Source organism: Bradysia coprophila, chromosome II (assembly GCF_014529535.1).
Source record: "Bradysia coprophila strain Holo2 chromosome II, BU_Bcop_v1, whole genome shotgun sequence".
Taxonomy (NCBI): Eukaryota; Metazoa; Arthropoda; class Insecta; order Diptera; family Sciaridae; genus Bradysia; species Bradysia coprophila.
In genome coordinates this window covers 13028290-13054617 of record NC_050735.1, presented here as the reverse complement: position 1 = coordinate 13054617, position 26328 = coordinate 13028290, and the positions used below count along the sequence as shown (strand labels likewise).

At 36.7% G+C, this 26328-nt stretch overlaps 1 protein-coding gene and 2 long non-coding RNA genes across 3 annotated transcripts; all 3 read right to left on the bottom strand.

Moving 5' to 3' along the window:
- Nucleotides 1–2211: 2211 nt before the first annotated feature.
- LOC119083828 lies at nt 2212–2844 on the bottom strand. The gene is made up of 2 exons (XR_005088962.1): nt 2733–2844; nt 2212–2679 (listed from the first exon to the last, which is right to left on the bottom strand). It is a non-coding gene; the product is annotated as an uncharacterized LOC119083828 (long non-coding RNA).
- A 10267-nt stretch (nt 2845–13111) lies between these two features.
- Nucleotides 13112–13843, bottom strand: LOC119083771. Its single transcript, XR_005088936.1, has 2 exons — nt 13725–13843; nt 13112–13657 (listed from the first exon to the last, which is right to left on the bottom strand). It is a non-coding gene; the product is annotated as an uncharacterized LOC119083771 (long non-coding RNA).
- A 7700-nt stretch (nt 13844–21543) lies between these two features.
- LOC119083591 (probable methylmalonate-semialdehyde dehydrogenase [acylating], mitochondrial) lies at nt 21544–25761 on the bottom strand. Its single transcript, XM_037193363.1, has 6 exons — nt 25555–25761; nt 24270–24473; nt 24052–24205; nt 23877–23978; nt 23615–23793; nt 21544–22520 (listed from the first exon to the last, which is right to left on the bottom strand). Exons 1-6 carry the CDS (start codon nt 25582–25584, stop codon nt 21624–21626), a joined length of 1566 nt encoding a protein of 521 aa, XP_037049258.1. The 5' UTR covers nt 25585–25761; the 3' UTR covers nt 21544–21623.
- Between the last annotated feature and the right edge of the window lie 567 nt (nt 25762–26328).

The following is a 26328-nucleotide window of genomic DNA, read 5'->3' as shown; positions in this document are numbered from 1 at the left end:
ATCTATGTTGTGTAAACACAAAGACAAATTTTCGATTTTACAACTTATTTAAAAAACTTTCGCTATATGGACGCGAAATATATACTTACTATGATAGTTTTTCATTTATTTTCATGAATATTAAATGACAAAATTGAATTGAAACAAAAATTATTGAAAAAATTACGTTCGATGTAGAGTAGATTTTAGACAGATTGCTCCTATCTCTAAAATATTTGGATTTGTCAATTTAACAAATGAAGTACATAGACTACTCGATTTCATCAGCCTCCGAATATTTCTTGTGTTCATGCTAGTAGCAGTGCGTTGAATACATACTTCCGCAGCACCACCCACTCACAATTCAAATTTTGAGGTGAATATGACGAATTTATGTAGGGTCTTATTACTTATTCGCAATTTCTTATTGCATCCACTGGAGGTGTTATTTTATTCCAGAAATGATAATCTGATGATATAAATCCATGCAAGATCCCCAGCAACAAAGAAGAGGAAAAAATGATTTGTTTTTGTTTTTATTACAATTATCTTCTGTTTACGAAAATAAAAATAGCCGAACCGACTTTCATAAAATTAATCATCGAAAGTGTGTGCGTGAAATGGAAATGTTCAATTTAATTAATCCAAAAAGGTCAAGTGGTACTCACTTACTTGCTTTCATTTGATTTGTTACATTGAGTCATATTTTTTCTTGCGGTTAATTATTAGTGATAAGAAGTGTTCGCACGATGAATGCAAGGGATATAAAATCCTGTCACAACCAAACCGACAGCACAGAAAGATTTTGATTCTTGAAGCGTCAACAAAAAACCTAAACTCTCGTAAAAATGTTGTCAGTAAAGATTGTTTTTCTCCTATTCGCGGTTGCAATGGCTGCAGATACATCGGAAAATCGAGACTTTATTCAATTGGCCAGCGGTGATGCAACTGAATTACTATCTTGCGATGCTCATGGTAAATTGATTACTGGCCAGAAAACTTGCATCTTGAAGTGTACGATTGGATGCACGTCGGTTGGTTGCGGTCTGTTCAAGAAGTGTGAGAAGATGACTTTCGCCGCAGATGCAGTAGAGCCGTACGCCAGTCAATATAAATGTCACTGCAACTTTGGAATGAGTGCGTTTGCATTCGCTGCCGGTAATGTGTAATTTCGGTGGAAAGTCTTTTAGACGATAAATCGGCTACTACGGGAGTGTGCTATCGTGTTCATATGAATTAAATGTATACACTTTGAAGTTTGGGTAGTTGAATAAAAAAGCAATAAAAAATATAAATTTTTTCTTCTAATATTTTCTGATTTAGTGATTTTATGGCATCTCATAACCCTACTTTCTAAAATCTGAATCACTTTCCGGTCTTCCAGAAAAAAGAAATTCTTCGCATCACAACTCCTATTATAGCACGGTTTTTGCTGCTTCGTTTAGCAAAACTCTCGCTCGATAAAAAGTCTGCATTTTTATTCGCTTACTCTGGAGCATCCGCTATAAATAATTTTTATAGGGATATTACGACGAATTGGACGACTTTTAGCTTCGCATCATTTTAGACCAGCCAGCGTCCGATGGCATAGAACTGAAATTAATCATTCGCGATTTCACGATTTTGAAAAACTTCCATTGAGCTTTAGTTTCCGCTCACTGGGCGGAAATTTTAAATGGTACAGCTCAAAAGTTCTTAAAATCGTCATAGTCTCACGTTAAAAATTATTTTACTATGCTGGTGCATGTAATAAGGCTATTACATGTATAGGCAATAACCTTTACATCACTCGCATAGTAAAACGTCGTACTACACACGGGAAATAAAGTGATATCTCGTATCACGATGAGTAAAAGTACCTCGGGCTGCCGCCCTCGGATACTTTTTCTCATCTGGATACGAGATATCACTTTACTTCCCTTGCATAGTAATGTACTATGAACTATCGACAGGCGAACCAATCACTTTTCAAAGCTCACACGATATTCAATGAGGGACGAGGGATCGTAATGATTTTCCGAACAGTATACAATGACGAAAATTGGCTTGTGAAACAACTTAGCCATAATTATCTAGCTACCAGAGGATACAATAATTGTTGCAGGTACATACAACCAGAAGCGAGTTCAGTTTTATGGGTTAATACTCGCACAATAAGTTGTCATTATTGTTTTATTCAAAGTTTATGCTTCTTGACAAAATGCAGTTGGAAAAAATTCAAAATATTTGTCAATACACTTGAGTCCTTCTTGACAGTCAATGTCTTCATTACAAAAATCGTCCCTCATTCGCGATCGAATTTCTGATCGACATCTTCCTTCAATGCAAGTCTGTTCACCCTCACACACAATTGTTATGCCTTCTGTGGTTCCACAAGGTGCATCGAAATTGGTCATACAGTTGCCATTCGAAACACGTACTGGATAGTCTGGTGCATCCTGAATTAAGCGCAATGGTTTTTCACACTGACATTTTCCTTGTTTGCATGCTATTTGAATTTGATCTCGGACCTTCGCATTTGATGAGTATCTACAATCGTAGTCACTAGTACATGATCTTTCGAATGTTACTGTCGCTCTAGTTGAATCGATTTCAGTCGCTTCTATTGTTGCAGACGACACACATTCTTTACACAAAATACTTAACACAGCGAAAGTTAAAACACTCCCTCTGAAGCAGTTCATCCTTTAAGACCCTATCCTGTGTGGGAAACACTTTTAATATAGAATTGAATTCGGAATACCCATTATTACCTCTCCAGAAAGCAACAAGAGTGTCCAATTTAATAAAACTATAAATTGATGGTGCAGTAACTAGCTGCAACAAAACTGACTGTTTATATCGACGGAAATGATTGTAGATGTTTCTTCTCTTATAACATATCTAACAGCGAATACTAGTCCTTTCTTTGTTGGTTTAAGAATGTCACATAATATCAATGACATTATTTATGTTGAAATGATTGGTGACGTTCATAAAAGAAGTCGGCTGCACGAAAAGCTTTACGTCAAAGCCGAGTTAAGTAAACCAGTCGGGAACGCTTGATTTGACTAGGGACCTGAATTATCTAGAAGCTGTTGTGTTTTGGCAAGAAAATTTTTCAATTTATGTCATTGTTCATCCGAGTTCATTTTCATACTAATACACTGTTTGATGTTTCGAAAATGAACCTCTTCTGCCTGGTTTATTTTACTCTGCCGTGTCTACGTTCTTCTTATCATATTCAAATACCTTAAGTGTGGCATATCACAATCTCACTCTATAAGGCAAGTGCAGGTAGCTAGTGTAAATAAGCAATCAAATCAACAACATCATTTGCCATACAAGAGAGAAATTTCCCGTTTTTGCACTTGCCTTGTTCCAAGGCCATACGAATTGTATATTATATCCATAGAGATATAACCTCGTCAATTATATGAAAACCGAGATGAAATCGTGTTCGTTCGGTCCGGTCAGTGAAAATTCGTGTTTACTTATGGGAAACCTATTGTGAATGAGAACTGGAATTGCAAGTTCATTTCGAAAGATAATTGACTGTGATGGAAGAGTATCGAAAGAGTGAACTTATTTTGTAACGTAAGTATTATACGAACATGCCCAGTAACGTACGTATTAACACTCGACAGAGATATGTTCGTTTTTTTTATTACTAATAACCATCAAAACTCGTTTTCTAGCTTTGATAAATATGTTAATATGCTAAGAAACGATCGACCAATGTACAATGTGGGAAGTTTCCTCTCGTAAAATCTGCACCGAAAAAACACATCCAAATCGTTAACAACAACACAATAACGGAGACCTTAGGAACAAAAACACGTTTCTTAATTGATCCTATTTTTAAACTGATGTGACCACGCAAATTCAATTTTCATACGTGAGGCGTGAATGCCTTTATTTTCTTCCCTCAAATTCGGTTATTTTTTCGTAGATAAAAACTGTTATCCTCGGTATCCACGCCACACGCGTATAAAAAATTATCACCTCGGGAAGAAGTGGGAAGTTCCAACTCGACCGAATTAAGACCGTCTCTTCGCTCTGGTTGAATACTTTTGATCTTGCTCGATTTTCCCATTTTCTCTCCCTGGTAAACAAATAACGATCGATAATTGTGACTTTTCTGCTTCTTCTTGATTTTAAGTCTATATTGTATCCACTGCTGGATATAGGCCACGAATTCAGTCTTAAAACACCACGCTAGCTGGATATGGCGGGTTGTTGAGTGGATTCTTAACGTGACTTCTGAATAGGGTGTAGCCGAGGGGTGACGCACTTCCATTTAATCCATTTAATCCACTAAATCCATTTAATCCATTTAATCCAAAAAAAATTTAATAATTAGGCTACACACCTGAAAAATTTGTAAATTAATTACGAAAATTAGATTTGCACGATCCCCAGGTCGTTTAAGTACTCGTGAGGTATAGGAAAATTTTTTTTGTTAAAAATGGTATTAAATTTATTTAATCCATTTAATCCATTTAATCCACTTTACACCAAAAACTCCTAAAAGTGGATTTTTTCGCTTTTTAACATTGTAGTATGAGTTGTAGTACGTGGTTCGATCAAAATCAACCATTTTTAAGACTTTTACAGTATTTGGTAAAATGAACTTTTTTCCTATTTAATCCATTTAATCCAATTTTTATTCCATTTAATCCATTAAATCCATTTAATCCATTTAATCCATTTAATACCATTTAATCCATTTAATCCATTTAATCCATTTAATCTAGAAGTGAGTCACCCCTCGGGTGTAGCGGTTTTTACAAAATGTCTTATTTCTTTTAAGGATCAGCCGAAAATCCACCCAGCTGGTCCATCTGATCATTTTATGAAAAAAAAACAAACTTTAATTTTGCTCTGCCGCCAGATCGATTTTTGAAAATTTCGTCGGTTTTGGTCCACTTCACATATGGATTTTTTACGGCTCAGTGTACATAAAAAGTTGGGTCCATTTGGTAATCAATCTCTAGACTTCACAGATTATTTTATAGAAAAGATCGAGTCTAAAAAATATTTTTTGAGTTCGTGACTGATTGTCAAAGTTCCCCGATGGTGATTTGGAGACTTTAATCTCGCTGCAAAATTTGATGAAAAGGTGCAAAAGTGTAAATTGAACGTTAAACATGCTAAATGGACCGCTGTGAGTCAAACAAAACATCTGATTTGATTTGGGATATGTAAATTTGATATTTATCTGATAAAAAGTTGTGATTTTGGTACATGGAATATTGGCAACGAAAGTCGGATTACCTCAAATCAATAGTTTTTAGCTTAGAATGTATCATGGCCCTACGTTAGTGAAGGGCCGTGACGCAAGTCCGTTCACACTGAAAAATTTCACAAAAAAGTTTTTCCGCAGGACTGAGGAACATATATACACGAACTTTTTGACTTTTCCCCCTTTGCTCCTACTACCCCCAAAGTATTTTATTCGTAATCTGGGCGTCCATACGAGTTCAACGAGCTATCACACGCCTCATAAGGTTAAAATTTGGCCGAGATATTAAATTTCAAAACTTGGAAATTTGCAGAAATTTGTATGAAGAAATTCATTTTCATACATTTTGAAATTGATGAATTTTACCAACCTTTGTCACTCTGTCACTTTGTCACTTTGTTAACCGAAACTTTTGAATTTAATGGCGGATTTGGCTGAAATTTTCAGGGTATGTTAAGGACGTAATTCTAAGAAACTAATTTGTAGGAATTTTTATAAAAGCTTATAATTTCGGAGTTATGAGCGTGTTAAGCTATTGAGCTATGGAACCTATAACTCGGAAAATATGGCAGATATAAAGTTCTTTTAAAAGACAAATTTATAGTTTCAGATTTCATTCGACACGTGTTTCATGGTTTTCCTAAAAAGTCGTCTATTTGGGAGCTATGAGCGTTTTAAGTGCGAGCTATGTCAGCCATAACTCGGAAAATACTGCGGATAGAAAGTTCGTGTAAAAGACAAAGTTATAGAGTTTTAGATTCTAGTCGATACGTGTTTCATGGTTTTCCTAAAAAGTCTTCTATTTGGGAGCTATGAGCGTTTTAAGTGCGAACTATGTCATCCATAACTCGGAAAATACGGCAGGTGGAAACTTCGTGTAAACGACAAAGTTATAGAGTTTTAGATTCTAGTCGATGCGTGTTTTATGGTTTCCCTAAAAAGTCGCTTATTTTGGAGATATGGGCGTTTTAAGTGCGAGCTATGTCAGCCATAACTCGGAAAATACTGCAGATAGAAAGTTCGTTTAAAAGACAAATTGATAGAGTTTCACATTCTATTCGACACGTGTTTCATGGTTTACCTAAAAAGACGTCTATTTGGAAGCTATGAGCGTTTTAAGTGCGAGCTATGTCAGCCATAACTCGGAAAATACAGCAGATGGAAACTTCGTGTAAAAGACAAAGTTATAGAGTTTTAGATTCTAGTCGATGCTTGTTTCATGGTTTCCCTAAAAAGTCGCTTGTTTTGGAGATATGGGCGTTTTAAGTGCGAGCTATGTCAGCCATAACTCGGAAAATACAGCAGATGGAAACTTCGTGTTAAAGACAAAGTTATAGATTTTTAGATTCTAGTCGATGCGTGCTTCATGGTTTCCCTAAAAAGTCGCTTATTTTGGAGATATGGGCGTTTTAAGTGCGAGCTATGTCAGCCATAACTCGGAAAATACAACAGATGGAAACTTCGTAAAAAAGACAAATTTATAGAGTTTTAGATTCTAGTCGATGCGTGTTTCACGGTTTACCTAAAAAGTCGCTTATTTTGGAGATATGGGCGTTTTAAGTGCGAGCTATGTCAGCCATAACTCGGAAAATACAGCAGATAGAAAGTTCGTTTAAAAGACAAATTGATAGAGTTTTACATTCTAGTCGACACGTGTTTCATGGTTTTCTTAAAAAGTCGCTTATTTGGGAGCTATGAGCGTTTTAAGTGCCTCAAATTTTCGATTTTGGTCAAATTTTCGATATTCGTGAATTTTTCGATTTTAGACTTTTCGATTTTCATCAAATTTTTGAATTCCGTAAAATTTTCGATTTTCGTCAAATGAAAGCTGGAAGGTTGAGATCAAAGAGGAAGTTATACAGTTTTCTAAGAAGAATATTTTCGTTCAAACTGCATAGTATAACTGTCTATTATCTTCGACCCAATTCTAAAAAATCACAACTTACAAAGGAGCTGATATCGCCCAAAACCACACGCAAAAAGATATGCGTCACAAATGGCAGCTGATGAGCAAAGTACGCGAAAGTCTTATCAACAAAAATCTTACCAGAAAAATTTTAGGAAGAAAATTATAATAAAAAAGTTTGCGTCACAAGTGGCAGATGTTGAGGAAGGAAAATTTTTAAAATTGTGAAATACATTCCTTTAAAAAATGGAATTCAAACGGAAGAAAGCCGAATCATCTGCCACTTGTGACGCAAACGTTTTTATTATAATTTTCTTCCTAAAATTTTTCTGGTAAGATTTTTGTTGATAAAACTTTCGCGTACTTTGCTCATCAGCTGCCATTTGTGACGCATATCTTTTTGCGTGTAGAATCTGTAAGCGTCACCTACACCGATATCAGTTCTTTTGTAAGTGGATAACAGGACTTGCGTCACACCTCCACTGCAAGTGGTTTTGGGCGATTCCCAGGTTCTGACAATACGATACCTTTAATTTCAAACGTTTTGAGCCTTAAAAGAAATAAGACATTTTGTAAAAGCCAATACACCCTACTTCTGAGCCACTCCGATAGGCTGGCAGGCTTTTAGGATTTTTGTCTAGTACTAATGTCACCGGGATTTTTTGATTTTCATGATACCACTGAGCCACTGAGTTATAAAAATCTGTGTATCAACATACATTCAGAAAACTGATGACCAGAGGTGTACTCTTCCATTGTGTCAATGAATTTTGTATTGATTTAGTCAAGACAATTCGGTGTTCGGGTTTTGATTTTAGGTCCTGTATATATTCTTTGGCATCTTAGACAAATCATGCCTGTCTATGTATGCACCTAGCAGGGTAAAAGAGGTTTTTACTCGTCAACCACTTAGATCATCGAAGTTACAATAATGATTGCAGGTACCTGAAGCCAGTTCAGTTTTATGGGTTAATTAATGCTCGAACGATAAGCAGTCATCGTTGCTTTATTCAAAGTTTATGCTTATTCACAATATGTAATCGGATAAAATTCAAAATCTTTTTGAATACATTTCAGTCCTTCTTGACAGTCAATGTCTTCAAAACAAAAACCGCCCTTCGTTTGCGATCGAATTTCTGATCGACATCTTCCTTCAATGCAAGTTCCAGCCTCACACACAATTGTTATACCATCTGTTGTTCCACAAGGTGCATCCAAACTAGACATACAGTTGCCTTTCACAACACGTACTGGATAGTCTCTTGTATCCTGAGCTATGTGATATGGCTTTTCACAGTGACATTTTCCTTGTTTGCATGCTATTTGAATTTCATCAGTCGCACTTGATGTGTATCTACAATCATATTGACTAGTACATGATCTTTCAAATGTTATTTTCGCTTCAGTTGAATGGAGTTCGGTCGCTTTTCCTGTTGCACACGGCACACATTGTTTACACAAAATACTTAACACAGCGAAAATTAAAACACTCCTTCTGAAGCAGCCCATCGTTTAAGACCCTATTTTGTATAGGAAACACTTTTAATATATAAAATTAATTCGGAATATCTTCGTACAGAAACAACGGTGTCCAATGTAAATACATCTAAATTGAAGGTAGTGTTAACCGACTGTTTATATCGACACTTTGTCTGGAAATGATTGTAGATATTGCAGATCTCTTATATATAACAGTGAATGCCAGTCCTTTCCTCACGTAGTTTCACTGACAATAGCGAACATTATTTATGTTGTAATGTTTGGTGACGTTCATAAAAAAAGTAGGCAGCACGAAAAGCTCTACATTCTTCCATCCAGATTTTAATTTCGCTCTGTAGATATGAAAAATTACACATAAAAACGGAGTTCCATGAAAAGTACTCCTAAATTTTGCTTACGAAGTGCCTCCGCTTCGTCTAAATCGAAAGGTGAATTCGGGTTCAACGATTTGTTTTTTTGTTCAGTGATAGATTTAGAAAGTTGAAAATCATGAATTAGCAAAGAGAATCTTAGTTTATAAGGCAAGTAGTGCAGATTGCAAAAGATAGTAAGCAATCCAATCAAACAACGTCATTATTGTCATACAGGAGAGAGTTTAAGCAAATCACCGTTTGGTGATAGCTTGATTTTCGTTGCTTGATTACATTTCTTTTTATCTTTTTGCTTTGTGATCTGTTTTCTTGCATTTAATTGATAATTTTGTTATGTAATGCTTTTTCCTTTATTTTATTGAATTTATTTTTATATCCTTGATTTACTCATGTCTGCCTTACACTCCTGTTTTTACACTTGCCTTATTGTGAATGAGAAAAGGAATTGCAAGATCATTTGCATAATATTATGCATTGTGATGGAAGAGTATCGAAAGAGTGATTTGGAACGTATTATACGAACATCCCCAGTAACGCCCGTATGAATACTGGACAGAGAAATGTTCTTTTTTATTACTCATTACCATCAGAACTCGTTTTCCAGCTCTGATAAATATGTTAATGTTTTTAGAAACGATCGACCAATATGCAATGTGGGAAGTTTCCTCGCGTTGCACTGAAGAAATACATCAAAATCGTTAACAACAAACACAGAGACACGTTTCTCAATTGATCCTATTTTTACACTGATGAGAGAGCATTGAAGTTTAATGATTGAAGAGCTAACTCTTAATTCCATTTAAAGTTTAAGATAAAATATTTCGCTCTAGTGACGCAATCAAATAAATTTGAACGATTGATATTGGGTCTTTGGTCTTCTCACTCACATCATAACGAACATATTGAAAGAGAAGGAAATGCTTTGACAAGTTCCACAAGGCAAATTATAATTAGCTGGTCTTCAGTTTTCTCGCTCTGACCATAACACTCTATGAAAAGCTTGTCAAAATTCACTGTTTAAACCGTTTAAACTTAACGAAGTACGGTAAAAATTATTTTTGATAAGCCGAAAACGAACGACAGCATCCACAGAGCCATGACCTCAACGCTTTTGCGAACAATTTGTCAACAATATTTAATTTTTTGGTTATATGGCTCTATGGATGACGCTTTGACCAATGCTGTAAACTTTGGGGTGGTCACGCAGATACAGATACGCGGGTCACACCAAGGCTGTACACTTTGGGGAGGTCACGCAGATACAGATACGCGGGTTACACACCACAGTTGATGATAAAATGGCCGATTTCATACAAAAATTCACCTACTCTGATGATTCTCGTCGTCTTGATGATGTGGTGAATTTTTTTACATGTAAAATCATCAGAAGTGGTGTGTTCCCGCGTATCTAATAAAATGGCGGTCTGCGTGACCTCCCCAAAGTATACAGCCTTGGGTCACACCACAGATGACGATAAAATGGCGGATTTCATGCAAAAATTCACCTACTTTGACGATTCTCGTCCCCGTGACGATGTGGTAAATTCTTTTTGTATGTAAAATCTTCAGAAGAGGTGTGTTCCCGCGCATCTAATAAAATGGAAATCTGCGTGACCTCTACAAAGTTTACAGCCTTGTCTTTGACAGCTTAAATAACCTTGGAACAGGCCTATTACTGCACGAGCTCTTGGTACATAACATGAATGTTATCATTTTCATTGTGCAAATGAATTTTGTGTTGATTTAATGAAGACCATTTGGTGTTTGAATCTTGTGTTTTGTTTTTCGTGAGTAAGATTTCGATTTTAGTTCATGTTAAGAGTCATATCGCCAAGACTTCAGGTGATTGGGGAACAAGCTGTCTCCGATTTTAATGAGTGATAGCTCGTTGGATTCGTCTTTCAATTCTAGGAAACACGTATCTTTCACTTTTTCTAAAAAAAATTTGTTTTCTGTGAAAAGTGTTTAAAAGTGATCACATGTCAGAGGGTACCGAAAACAGTTTTTCGACAATAACTCAAGAAAAAATTATTTTAAATTATTGTAATGTTGTACGAATGTCGGCCTTGGAAAGACCTACAGATAGAGTATACGCACTGCTTGGTGCGTGTTTATCCACGAGAGTTATGACTAAAAATATAGTGAATGTTCGGAGAGTACTCCTTCTCTGCAGCTTCGTTGTTCCGCGGAACTGAGTATGGGGTGTTGTAGTTGGCGTCACCCACTATCGTTCCACATATAAATGAACCCAGTACTTTTGTGCTGCAAGCCCACAGAAGTGTTGGAAAAAAAGTTGGTGCCAAAATGCAAATTTTTTCCTTCTTTCCGAGGGCTCTAGAGCTGGAATAGCATCAGGAACGGCACTATGGCAGTCATTTTTTATCGTCTACTATGCTTTTACGTTATCAATACAAAAACGCGTCGCTATGTCACGAATATATCTGATTCCGTGTTAGTAATATCAAGAAAAAAATTATCAAATTTTTCTCGGAGGATTTTAGTCAAATAAAGTGTTAGCGTATAGCAAATGACCTCAGGACTCCGGAACAGTAATCAGTTTTTCAATCGGACCAATATTTGCTACGTGATAGGAGTTTGGAAAACCGTTCGCTCCCACTTGATCATATCGTTTTTCCAAACTCTGTCACGTAGCAAATATTGGTCCAATTGAAAAACTAATTACTGTTCCGGAGTCCTGAGGTCATTTGCTATACGCTAACATTTTATTTGACTAAAATCCTCCGAGAAAAATTTGATAATTTTTTTCTTGATATTACTAACACGGAATCAGATATATTCGTGACATAGCGACGCGTCGCTCCATCCCTGGACGTTTTCACCACCGTGGTCTAAAACACACCTTTTTGATCCGTGGTATGTATACTATTTTTCTTCCTGGAGTACCAAAGTCACATTCCGAACAAAACAACATACAAAAATTTAATGTCGTTGTTTTCATTTGTTGACCGTACAGCATTTTTCGTTCAGCGCGTAGCAATACCAATTAATGCATACGCGCGTAGCATTATCATTTAGTGCATTCTTTATAACAAGAAAATCATATTTAATACTCTTCGAAATTCGAAATGTAGTGAAGCAACGCTTAATATTAATACAGAATGAATATTGAACATAAATTAGTGTATGTTATTGCAGTTCACACAATAAATTGCTGGATTTGAGTTTAAATTGACTTCATTATATCACATGACACATTTGGGAAAGAATAAAGATAGGATCGAAAATGACATAAGCGGGAATGAAAATTGAGAGAAAAAAGTGTCGGAGAATGTAGCTCTTTCGGTACTAAATTTGGTGAGTGAATGTGACGGTTTTGGTACTTCAGGAAGAAAAATAATTTTTTCTTGAGTTATTGTCGAAAAACTGTTTTCGGTACCCTCTGACATGTGATCACTTTTAAACACTTTTCACAGAAAACAAATTTTTTTTAGAAAAAGTGGAAGATACGTGTTTCCTAGAATTGAAAGACGAATCCAACGAGCTATCACTCATTAAAATCGGAGACGGCTTGTTCCCAAAGTTAAAAAAATCACCTGAAGTTTTGGCGATATGACTCTTAATATTTGTGAGTTTGCATTTATCACAAAACTCTTTCCCTAAGTAATGAAATACTTTCACAGCATCCAATGTAATCTACTATTAATAGGATATTTAGACCACGAATTGAACAATAAAGTATGGTTTCCACTCAACAAAAAGTATTCTGTGTGAGAGCTAGCTGTCAAGTAAACAAAGCAAAAATTGAAGAAAATCAATTTTGTCTCTCACACGAAGTACTTTTGGTAAGTGGAAATCAAGCATGCTCATGAAAGATTTCACTATTTTAAAAAATTTCACAACAAGAAAGTCCTCAATAATTTTTAGTCTGTTCTCACCGTTAAACAGATGTGGCAAAATGTATTTGAGATACATACAACCGGAAACGAGGTCAGTTTTATCAATGAAAGTATAAACCAGGAATGGTCTGTTTATACAAACCAGAGGACATAGAGATTTCGTATAAACAAACTCATCTCTAATGAGTGCTATACATACAAAGTGTGACATTCAACCATACCTTGTGTTGTCGTTCATTGAGCTTTATGGGTTAATTAATACTCGCACAATAAGTAAGTTGTCATCATTGTTTTATTCAAAGTTTATGCTTCTTGACAAAATGCAGTTGGAAAAAATTCAAAATATTTGTCAATACACTTTAGTCCTTCTTGACAGTCAATGTCTTCATTACACAAATCGTTCTTCGTTCGTGATCGAATTTCTGATCGACATCTTCCTTCGATGCACGTTTTTACACCCTCACACACAATTGTTATGCCATCTGTTGTTCCACAAGGTGCATCAAAACTAGCCATACACTTACCATCCGAAAAATGTACTGGAAAGTCTGTTGCATCCTGAAGTAAGCGCAATGGTTTTTCACAATGACATTTTCCTTGTTTGCATGCTATTTGAATTTGATCTCGGACCTTCGCATTTGATGAGAATCTACAATCGGAGTCACTAGTACATGATCTTTCGAATGTTATTGTCGCTTCAGTTGAATGGGATTCGGTCGCTTTTCCTGTTGCACACGGCACACATTGTTTACACAAAATACTTAATACAGCTAAAATTAAAACACTCCCTACGAAGCAGCGCATCGTTTAAGACCCTGTCCTGTGTGGGAAACACTTTTAATGTAGAATTGAATTCGGAATATATCTATTATTCCATCATTATTTACCTCTTTGTAAAGCAACAACGGTGCCCAATGTAAATAAAACAAAATTGAAGGTGTGTAGTAACTAGCAACAACAAAAGCGACTGTTTACGTCTGGAAATGATTGTAGATGGTCTCCACTCTTTATACTTATAACAGCTAATTCTAGTCATTTATTCGTTCAGTTAGTTTAAGAATGTCACATAGTTTCACAGACATTAGCGAACATTATTTATGTTGAAATGTATGGGGACCATGGGGACGTTCATAAAAGAAGTAGGCAGCTCATGAGAGCTCTACATTCTTCCATTGCGTTTATCAGATTTTCCAGGTCTGGAAAAAGAATTCAGAATCCAAGTTTATTGTAAATGAAAAATTAAACTGAAAGTTCATTTCTATAGTAGGTCCTGTATTATTCTGTTGTGACTGGAGGAGTATCAAAAGAATGAGATTATTTTGTAATGTAATATACGAACATACTCAGGTAGATGGTTTGCCGGAGAAATGTTTGTTTTTTTATTAATCAGAACCAGTCCTCGGTTTTCTATCTCTGATGTTAATGTGTTTAGAAATGATCGACCAATATGCAATGTGCTACATTAAACAGTCAAGTGGTAAGTTTCCGCGCGTAAAACCTGCAGCGAAGAAACACATCAAAATCGTAAACAACAACACACCAACGGTACCTTATGCACAGAAAAAAATAGTATTTTTCGTCATAAGTGACGAAAAGTAGAATTTTTCAGGCTTCGCCTCGTTAGGACAAGCTTAAGACGTGTCCTGAAAAAATTGTGCTTTCGTCACGAGTCACGAACTACGTTTTCTGTGCCGTAAGGATCATAATGAGACGAAAAACAAAATAAAAACATTACAACAATTTCAGCTTTTCTTAGCAATCACTTTTCGATCGTAGGTGCAGTGACGAAATACGTCGAATTATGATTCTAAGGCACAGAAAAACATTTTTCCATTGCTCATATTTTATGCTGAACAGCTCGATCTTAATTCCATTTCTAGTCTAAGATTATATTTCCATCTGTTTACGCATTCAAATTCGAATTCGCCTTACTTTGAATGTTATTTCGAATAAACAAATACCGGTAGCCGGAATAGTCTTAACTGACATTTGGGGAAGCAAAAAGATGTTCCAGATGCTTTCTAGACTAGGAGGTTTTTCCATATTCTTGAACAGTATAAATTTACGATAAAAACATCTTCATATACGTGGAACCTCGCGTGGAACTTACAAGCTGTGATTTCCCAAATAAATTCTCTTGTTTTCCCTAATGTAATAAGCCATTTTCGATCCTAGGGAAATTAAAAACAAGTAGATTTCTATTATTTATCAAGTAGCTTGGTTCAAGCTGATCGTGAGCGAATAAATCAGATATTGATATTGGTCAGAAACCTTTCGGTCTATGTCTCGAAGAGAAATTCCATACATAATAGAAAATTGGGTGTAACTATTGAGATGGTCATGAATCAAACGAAGGCTGCAATCTCAATGCTTACTAATATCAACCGACGTCAATCCTTCGGTCAATTTCATAATGTTATTGTTTGCATGGTTTCTTTCTTCGCAAAAATTATCAAACTGGTTATAATAATGTGGATTCGGTTGAGTTGTTTGTTATGAAAACACAAAGTTGCGAATCTCTGAGCTTATTTTTGAAAAACACATCATCTTTTATAAAGTTAAATTATCTGACTGGTTTATTTGTGTACACAAATTGAAATGTTCTAATTGAGTTGACTGCAAAAGGTCATCTTTACCTCCTTCTTATCTTGCTTTCACTTCGATTTAGAACATTGAGCTGTTCTTTGTGCTCTCTCTGTGATAAGAACCTCGTTGTATATGGTGTCATTGGTCGGGTCATTATATAAAAAACCAAACCAAAAAAAATCGAAATTATCTCACCTTTTCAACGGAATAAGGTATTTATAGAATAGTGGGGCAAGAGATCGCTCAATGAGCATCAGAATGCTTTGTCTCAGTCATTTCCGGACGAAAAAAAATCTGATGCTCATCGAGGGATTTGACGGTGGGATTTAGGTGTTACAGATCATGTGGGTGTACAACAACAAAAAATGAAAGGCGTGCTATGGCAAAGATTTTTTTGTGACACCCACACCTTTAAAAATTCATGAAGAAGTGAAAATAAAATGTATTTGCGGTGAATATAGAATTTTCCGGTGGTTTGATGGGTATAATTCCATCACAAAACTTCATAGCAAACCACTTTAAAACTACCAACATTGATAAATATCAGTGGCGTGGCGTATACACACATATGCCCACCTGCGACATGAATCCCGAATCGTAAATCGTTATTTGGCAGGATGATATGAGATAATTTCCAGTTTATACTTGTCAAAAATTGATATGAGAAAATTTCCGTTGTGTATTGGCAAAGCAGATCTCTACGCAAACACTTTGTATACAAAATCGGACAGTGTAATAAAATAAATTGATGTCCTCAAAATAGGAAAATACTTTGTGGTCGGTCAATGATCCAGATTTTTATTTTAGCTAATCAGAACTTTGTAGTCCGAGCCAATGATAACGTACTATTGCTGTTTACTTCGAACTAAGATTTATCTTTGCTTTTAGAAAACAAACAATTTCTTTTTTGCGGTGATCATCTTGCGGGGTTATCAAAACCATTATTGGTGATGTTACCTTCCTATTTAGAGTATTTATTGACAATTAAAGGGGCCATCAAAATATTTTTTTGGGGTTATCACTTTAATCTATTCCCGTTCAGAACGCTTTTCTTGTGCCTACACAAATTACTAGCTAGTCATGTTGTTCCAACTTAACCTACATGGGTTGTTCGTTATGTAGGTAGACAACGCACTAAATGAGTGGTACTTTAAATAATAGTATTTTAACGACAGGCAACCGGTACGTTGAATTAACATCTAATATGCAATGCACTCCCATGTCCAATTTACATTGTCTCTGCAGTAATCTACTATTACTTAACTAGGGAGATAATGTGCCTTTTCTCTCACTGAGAAAAAGTTTTTTGTTTACCGGTGGAAGAAAATAGGAAATTCCAACACGAGCGATGTTTGCCTCAATTTTCCTCGAGTTGGAATCTACTATTTTCTGCAGAGGTGAGCACAACGTTTTTCATGCGTGCATGTTGTGTTTTGTCGTTTTTCTCCACGAAAAGAAAACATCGATTCGTCATACCATTTACGATAACATAAACGAAGTGACAGTTCGAATGAGAAAAGTTTTATATTCTCCCCACGGTAGAGAAAGTGCTGGACTTTTCTGACTACAAATGTCATTCGAGCATTCGTCAAGAAAACGCAATTTCCTCATAGCCTATTGAGCGACTTTCTCTCGCTCGTAAAGTGAAACACCGTACTATGCACGTGAAATAATTTGATATCTCGATGAGTAAACGTATGTCGGGCTAAAGCCCTTGGTTTTTTTTTGCATGAATTTTGTTGGGTAGCCGAGTACTCTATTTGACAGCTGTTGACTACGATCACTTTTGCTTGAAGTGTGTTGATGTAGATTATATGTAACAAAATTGTCATTGTTTGCCTAATAAAGCAACAATTTACTTACGAATAAGAAGAAATGAAAATTTAATTGCAAAAGGTCAGTTCATATTTATCTTGTTTTCATTAAAATTGCAACATTGAAGGATTGTTTTCGGAGAGAGTTTTGCGATAATCAGTCTTCGCGTTATATGGTGTCAGAAGGTATAAAACCTTGTGACAATCAACTGAACAGTACAGTAAGATTTTGACACTATCACTTGAAGACCATTATTTTTACAATTTTGAAAAATGTTGTCAATTAGGATCGCCTTCATCCTATTCTCCATTGGATTGGTAGTTGCCGACCGGGACTTCGTACAACTGCAAACTGATGATGTTGCTGAAACATTTGCGTGCAGTGCTCATGGTAAAATAATTACGGGTCAAAAAACGTGCATTTTGAAGTGTACGATGGGCTGCTCAACGGTCGGCTGTGGTCTATTTAAGAAATGCGAAAAACTTGCCTACTCAGAAACGGACGGCTCAGCAAGATCTGTAGAACCATACGCTAGTAAATATAAATGTCATTGTAACTTTGGCTACAGTGCCCTGATTTATGGTTTACATTAAAATGAAAAATATTTGAGATCGACTACTGATTAATTTTGTTTTACTTAGGTTTGTTTTCACTAGGTTTGAAAATGGCTTATTAAAACCCTAGGGAAAGCAAGAAAATTGGTTTAAGTTTCAAAAGCATTACATAACTCGGGATAAAAATGAAAAGTCTCGGCTTCGCCTCGGATCAACAAAATTCACACTAAAACTTTACTTTTCATCTTTTTATCCCTTTTTATGTAAAATACTAACTTTCATGATTATGTGATTTTGTTGGATTTTATTTTTGCGAAATAAATGTAGCATTAGACACTCATACTGTATGCACACTTTACCTAGTTGATCTAGAATCAATAAAAAAAAATATTTCACCATAAATCACAATATCATTTTTGTTTGTTTGATTTTCGTTCTTCTACAGCTCGGTGAGCTTTGGTATCAGCTTGGCTCTTGAAATCAGGACTGGAATTTATTCTCAATCATCGTTTCAACACAAATTTTTCCACTGAAAGTAAATAATTTCCATTGCATTTCAACTAGCCCTCAGACGAAATCAAATCTCGAATAGGTGCCGAGTTTCTTAGGCGATAACATATTTCAGAAAATGCAATTAGCCGAGACAAAAATTAAGTTGGTAGCGACATCTAGGACATAGTTCATACAAATCTTTGATGACTTCGGTTTTTGTATTGGCTTGGGTGGGTTATATATAGTTTTATGTACAGAGAAGAAAAGCTACGAGAAACTTACATGTAGTCGGTGGTGTAGTGGAACAAATTTATGCATCATGTAACAGCTAAGCTAGAACCTTGGAGCAAATCTTTTATTGGGTATGAAGGAACTTATAACGATTTTATAAAGAAACCTTTACCGAAGTTTTATCATCTTCAGTAAGTGGGTGCCATCTTCTAAGGACAAACGAGGAAATAACCTCCATTCAAGAAAATTACAATCTCTTCGGGGAATAAGAGCAAAGCGTTGAAAAATATGTCAAAATGGCACGCTACTTAGCAAGAACATAGAAAATATTCGAATGCTTTCGTAAAAATAGATAACTTGGTCTCTTGCCTATATCATCATAGATGACCTTTTCGTTGTATGAGTTAAAACATGATTCTAGGTAGAAAATTGTTTTGCGTTATGCACCTAAAATCTTTGGTTTTATTTTTAAAACTGACGTGAAGTACCGAAGCGCGTGCCAAAATTTAGGACTAAGTTGTCGGTATAAATAAAATCACACACCGCAAGGCACACAGTAGAACGATTTTTCACATTAGAGTCATGTTGTCCATCGATTAAAAATAAAGAGACGATTGTCTGGAAAATTTCAAAAATGTATGGAGATGACTCGTTTTTGTCAATTATTTTTAAAATTTACCGTTGACATTGCCTTGTCCCGGAACGAAAAAGTTCTGTCTCGACCCCACCCCACAAACATTTTTGCAAATAGTGGGAAATACTAGGCTGGGAAATACACTAGGATCGTGCAAATTGAGGTAAAATTGATTTTATGATTTTATTATGATCTGTATGGAATGCTGATTCCAAAATCATCAGGGGCAACTGCAACAGCTCACTCCTTCCGTCTGGAGCGGCCGTTGTCACTTTAGCTTCACTGAATTTTCTTGCCCATTTCCAAACAGATATCGATGTGGAATAAGCTGAGAAAATATTCTTAAATGTTCAAAGTTTTTTTAGAATTATTTTATTGTTGACAAAAAAAATTCAAAATGATCGAAAAAAAATGGCGGAAGTTTAAGGTTAATTTTTTTTCTGCTTAAAACCTTGAAATCCTATCGAAATACTAAAAATCCCGAAAACTTTCTTCGGAAGTTTGCAGTTAATTCAAAATCCTATACTTTACGCGTTAAAAAAATTTCAATCGGTCAAAAACTTCAAGAGATATCCCGCCTAGAGTGCACTTTTTCATAGGGTATTTAAAAAGTGTCAAAAATAATTTGTCAATTTTTTTAGTTATTTGGTTTTTAAATGACATGTAATGGTAACATAAGTATCTCCTGCAATTTTTTTTTTTATTTTCGAAAAATGTTTAGGTACCCAGAATACGAAAAAACCGAAATATCTCGGCGAACTTTGAACCACCCTGTAGCGCACTCAATTTATTTTACTGCCCAAAATTTAATTTTATCTGAAACTGTATTTCATCACCTTTGCAACGATACACCACACGACGTATTTGAACATGAATTGGTTTTTTGGCTGAACCTGAAACGACCCAGAGTCGTGCTACTCGAAAGGAGAAAGCACCTCAATAGTAATCCTTGCGGAAGACGCAATTCCTGTTCAAAAATGTGCAGTTTTGTATTGTTTTGAAGGAAGTGGATTAGGCTGTAAGGAAAAAGATAAAAAAAAGTGGTTGAGTGATCAATTCAGGGCGGCACAGGACCCTCAAAACTTCGGTATAATTTTGATTTCATGAATCCTCAGAAAGAATGTGCCTGAGGTGTGGAAAATACAAGACACACGAAATCGAGTTTGTAGTGAATATGTATATGCAGGACCAGACAGTGCAATATATCCCTATAGGGACAAAATACAGTCGCCCTGTTTTAGAAAAAGTCATAAAAATATTTTTTTTTGTACGCGCCTGTAATTTTTCTTTATTGCCCAGTCTGGTCCCTACTCTAGGCGGGATACGTATTGAAGTTTTTGACCGATTTAATTTTTTTTAAAAGGATTTATAGGATTTTGAATTGGCTGCAAACTTCCCGAAAAAAATGAACCTCCAACTTCCGCCATTTTTTCGGCAATTTTGGATTTTTTTTGTCAACAAAAAAATTATTCTAAAAAAAATTTGAACATTTAAGAATATTTTACAGCTTATTCCACATCGATATCTGTTTGGAAATAGGCAAGAAAATTCAGTGAAGCCAAGGTGACATAACGGCCGCTCCAGGCGGAACGAGTGAGCTGCCGGAGTTGCCCCTGATGATTTTGGAATCAGCATTCCATACAGATCATAATAAAATCATAAAATCAATTTTACTTCAATATGCACAATCTTTTGCCTTAGCGGACACACTAACAGGAAAAGTGAATTTGCAAGAGCTTTTTTATTTAAAATTTTGTCAAGCTCACCGTTTTCAAAAATACAAAAATTGTCTTGGTCATTATTCGCCAATAAGATAATGTGCTGTTGTTGAATGGAGGGTGTTTAGCACGAGTTCTTTTACTTTACAGCAGGATGAATGAAATGATGTTTCTCGTGGGTGAAACTAGTAATAAAAACAGGCCGTCTCCCCTTATTAATCACCTCTCAAAGACATTACTTGCTCCAATGCTCATTTTGTAGTTTACCTCATCATCTGCCATTTCTGACGAATCTTTTTGAACGATGCTAATACACCTGATAAGTCGAAGTACGTCTACTATCAACGTGATTCAAGCAAAAGAGATCATAGTCTACACTTGCGATATAGAGTGTATGCAATGGTTTTTTTTACATTGTTTTAAAGTTGGGTTTCGCACTGCCAAGTTTCAGTACCCCATTCAGAGTACCACACATTCATGAAGTGCGTTGGTACTATGTATTTGTATTTGAAGTTGCGTCACACTTTAATTTTCCAACGGGCAGTCATCCATATATATCAAAAACGAAAGCTCAATTTTCGGATGACATGAGAAACTCAGTATTTACTCAAAGAGGGAAAAACCAGTCATACTTCAACAAAAGGACGACTTAGCGGCCCTTCATTTTATTTTTCTCTTAAACTTAAAAATCAATAAATGCACGTTGTGTGTGTGTTCGAAATGGAAGATGTAGGCAGCCAGCAAAAAAAATCGAATTTACTTCATTGTTGGCATAGCTACAGCCGCATCGGAGTGTGTAACGTCACCCTCTCGCCACAATTGCGTAACAGTCTTGGTTTGTGTATAAAATTTGATTCCCTGCTTGCCATAGAAATGATTGTCGCCCAAGAAACTGCCACGTGATCCAGTAAACGAGAACATCGGCAATGGAACTGGAATCGGTACGTTGATGCCCACTTGGCCCACATCGATTTGATTGACGAATTTTCTAGCTGTGGCACCATTGTTTGTGAAGATGGCCGTTCCATTACCATACGGATTGTTGTTGATCATTTCAATGGCCTCATCGAATGTGTCCACGGTTAAGCATACGAGCACCGGGCCGAAAATTTCCTCTGTGTAACATTCCATACTGGGTTGAACATCGGTGAGAATGGTCGGACCTACGAAGTTGCCTTTCTCAAATCCAGACACTTTAATGCCACGACCATCCAGCACCAATTTTGCGCCTTGTTTCACTCCTGATTCAATCAATTTGTAAATTCGCTCTTTCGATTGTGGACTGATAACCGGTCCAATATCTGTGCCGGGCACATGACCAGCATTCACCTTCAATTTGCGCGCTCGTTCAACGAGATCTGGAATCCATTTCTTAGCATCACCAACGAAAATTGCTGTTGACAATGCCATGCATCTCTGGCCAGCCGCACCAAAAGCAGCGCCAGCCAATTGATTGAGCGTATGTTCTTTGTTCGCATCAGCCATTATAACACCATGATTCTTTGCTCCCATGTTACTTTGGACTCGTTTTCCATTTCGGCCGGCTCTTTCGTAAATGTATTTGCCTGCTGTGTCGGAGCCAACAAACGATACCGCTTTGATGGCGGGATGATCGCAGATGAAGTTTACGGAATCGTGTGCTCCATGAATGACCTGGGAGAATTGAATAGAAAATGGATTAGTTTTGTTCCATGGCAAGAGTTGGGGTACGCAAGCACCAAGTAGACGCTAATTGTATGAATATCATTTGTATATAGCCGGAGGCAGTGACCGAAGCAACAGTTACGGAAGCAAGAGTTACCGAAGCAACAGTCAGAGAAGCTACAGTTACCGAAGCAACAGTTACTGAAGCAACAGTTACTGAAGCAACAGTTACTGAAGCAACAGTTACTGAAGCAACAGTTACTGAAGCAACAGTTACTGAAGCAACAGTTACTGAAGCAACAGTTACTGAAGCAACAGTTACTGAAGCAACAGTTACTGAAGCAACAGTTACTGAAGCAACAGTTACTGTTACAAGTGCAAGCTGCTCAAAACACATGAGTGTTTCCGAAGTAATGAATTACGAAGCAGCCTGCAGCATGTGAAAGGAATTCACGTAAAATAAACCGAAAATATTCTTCATGTAATGAAGCCTTTTCGCTATGTTTTGGTCGCCTTCCGCAGCGCATTGGGCAGCCAAAAAGATATTTTTTAGTAGCTTACGGAACCCCACAATGAAACTAATTTTCTGACGAATTTTAACTGTCAGTAATGCCTCTATCTCTCTTTCTCTTAGTGTAGCACAGCAAAGCTTCAAGATATTTTTCTACTGCAAATTTGCACGACCCTACCCTTAAGCCTAGCCTTATAACTCGTTGCAGTCTTATAGTTTCATTCTTTTGCTTTAATTATCGAATGTGACCAGCAACATCTCGTCGGATTTGGTCAAGCGAATTTTCAACATCAGGGCGCTTACTCTAATACGTTCCCCGATAGCAAGTCTAATCACACTTGACCCTCAAATTGATAAAAAATAAAATATTTTTTTCGAATATCTACGCAAAGCACACATGTGGTATTGGATTACGAGATGATAAGAGAACATTTTCGTTTAAAACAAATCCGTTTTTATGTAACTGCCGACTGTTTTCTTTTTCTCATACTCCAGCGACATGGAGATACCGACAAGATGCTTACAGTAAATGCATAAATGATTTGGCATCTTAACTGGAGCCATACGAAATTAATTCTTCCATTAAACTCACATTCACAACACCCGGTGGACAACCAGCTTGATTCAACATTTCCATTAACATCATTGTCGCACCTGGATCCCGTTCCGATGGCTTAATAATGCTGGTGTTGCCGCATGTAATGGCAACGGGGAACATCCATAACGGAATCATTGCTGGGAAATTGAATGGAGTAATTCCGGCAGTTACACCTATAAGAGTCAAAGGGAAGAAAATGTGTCACAGACTTCCACCGTTTGAATTGACCGATAGAAATTTCGAATGACTAACATACCTAATGGCAGCGTGTGTGAGTATGTGTCCATGTCTTTGGCGATGTTTGGCACAACTTCTCCCATTTGCAGACTTGTTATGCTGCACATATGCTCGACGACCTCTACATATTTGTTAATTGATCTGTGTTAATGCGGATGGTGGATTGAGACTAAAATTCCGTTAATTGAACTTACGTAGTCCACGCAGTACGTCTCCTTCAGCATCGATTAACGTTTTTCCCTGTTCGGATGTTATGCTCTTCGCCAGTTCACCCATATTGGCTCGAATAATTTGTTGCAACTTAAACATTACTTGTTGGCGCGTCAGAATCGATGTTTGACTCCATGACTGAAAAAGAAATTAGAAATTGGATTGCAAACAGTATCGAACCATCCGATTGAGTGAATCTCACCTTGTAAGCCTTTTTCGATGACTCGACGGCCTGTTCCATTTCGCCTTGTGTGCATTTTGGTACGCGAGTGATCACATCGTTTGTGGCCGGATCATGAAGATCAATCCATTCTGTGGCTTTGGATTCGACGAATTTACCATCGATGAACATTTTCGTTGTGGGAGCCGTTGAACTGGAATAGTTCCGTTGGATGGCATGGCGAAGCTGTAAAAAATTCGCATTGCATTTGATGAATGCATTTTCATTCAGGTCTTTTTACAAAACGATTGTGACGGTTGCAGGTCAGCTGCAAGATATATTGAACGACTCTTTCTAATTGGGATAGGAATGAGGTCAGGTGGAATTGAACCTGAACCAGAATTTGACCTAAATAGATCTGAATCCTGTCAATAATATGGGAATCAACTGAAACCAGGGCAGGATTACCTGGCAAATTTCATCGAAATCTCACGAATTTCTGTCACCTAACCTGGCAGGCTTTTCAAGAATCAGTCAGGTGATGAAAGGTTCTTATTTCTAGAAATCTGATCTCGAGAGGAACTGAATCAGATAAGTCATTTGAGGTTCAAGTCAGATCCAGTCGACCTATTTCCATTCAGAACTCGAGTTTTTCGAGCGCCATTCTCATACAAAAGTTAAAGTGTTCCCATAGTAAGGTGCGGACTCGCTGAACATATTCGCAAATGTTCTTGATTCCAATAAATTGGCAATTATTTCATTAATAGCATTTGCGCTGTATGTAGCCTTGGAGGTTTATTCTACAACAAATTGTAGTTAAACTTGAATTGTTGATTGAAATGACGACGATGCGACAAATAAAGAGCAATATAAATCTGTTTCGCGTGGTATGTAGTGGTGTACGTGGATATATCAGTCGAGACATCGTTTTATGATAAAAAGGAAATTGAAAACAGGAAACTATATTTTGCAGTTTTCCAACGAACCACACAATACAGGCTGATACTCGTGAGTATGGCGTGTGTGTAAACACATTACATAATTCCGGTAAATTACATCCATATCATCAATACTCATCAGAAACACCTCATTCCACCACAAAAACGTATTATCTAAACCAGCTGAAGTGATAAGACGCAGGCTATTTATAGATCTGTTTTGTTGGTAAAATTGAATGGTAACACGAGATATTGTTGCCAACTCGCCGTTTAATTTATTCGATTCGAGTTATTTGTTCGAGAATTTTTAATACTCAAAAGTTCTTTTATAATGCTTTGATGTGGCTAAATCGAGAATATAATCATGGTAATATTGTCTAGTCACTCACCTCACTGCTTACGATACGTAAAAGTGACATTTTGTTTAGTTAAATTTGAATTGAAATTTTTTTACAAAATGCAAAACAACTCTGCGACGTTTATAAAACTAAATAAAATTTAATTGGACGAATCCACACTATACAATTTATACGTACAGCACAGCGAACGACCGAACATACAATAAATTGAAATGATAAATGTAATGACTACACTACACACTGCCGGCGGACGATATCGTTTTTGAATGTGTGTGGATAATAAGAACAAGCAAAACAAGCCTCCAAATCCACAAAAATGCAAGTGTTCGTTTTTCTTCACGACGACGACGCGACGTAGTGTTAGTTAAGCTACACCGAGAAACATCAAGTCTTAAAGAAAACTTTGTAGTATTAGTAAGTGTAGCGCTCACAGTTAGTTAGTATTATAATGTAAATGAATTTAATCGCTCAAACTAAAAACTTATACGCAGATTGTGTAAAATATGATTGAAAGTTCATCTATACATATAAAACCCAACGTCGGTGCACCACGACGCCCCTTGGCGCACCTCGGAGCACCTCGGAGCACCACGGAGCACCTCGGCGCACCTCGGAGCACCTGGGGGCACCCAGCCTCCGAGAAGTCAGCCAGTCAGTCCTACGAGGCCATTTTTTTAAATCAACCTCTGAGGGGTCGGCCGGTCAGCCCTCAGAGGTCGTTTTTCAAAATCGACCTCCGACGGATCAGCCGGTCAGCCCTACGAGGTCGTTTTTCAAAATAGACGTCAGACGGATCAGCCGGTC

Bases quoted from the DNA above. Each gene is read 5' to 3' on its own strand.
- LOC119083591 (XM_037193363.1), bottom strand. From the start codon at position 25,584: ATGTCACTTTTACGTATCGTAAGCAGTGAG. The intron at 23,979-24,051 runs GTAAGTTCAATT...ACAAATATGTAG, and splicing joins AGACGTACTGCGTGGACTAC to AGGTCGTCGAGCATATGTGC. The intron at 22,521-23,614 runs GTGAGTTTAATG...CAATTCTCCCAG, and splicing joins GTCCACCGGGTGTTGTGAAT to GTCATTCATGGAGCACACGA.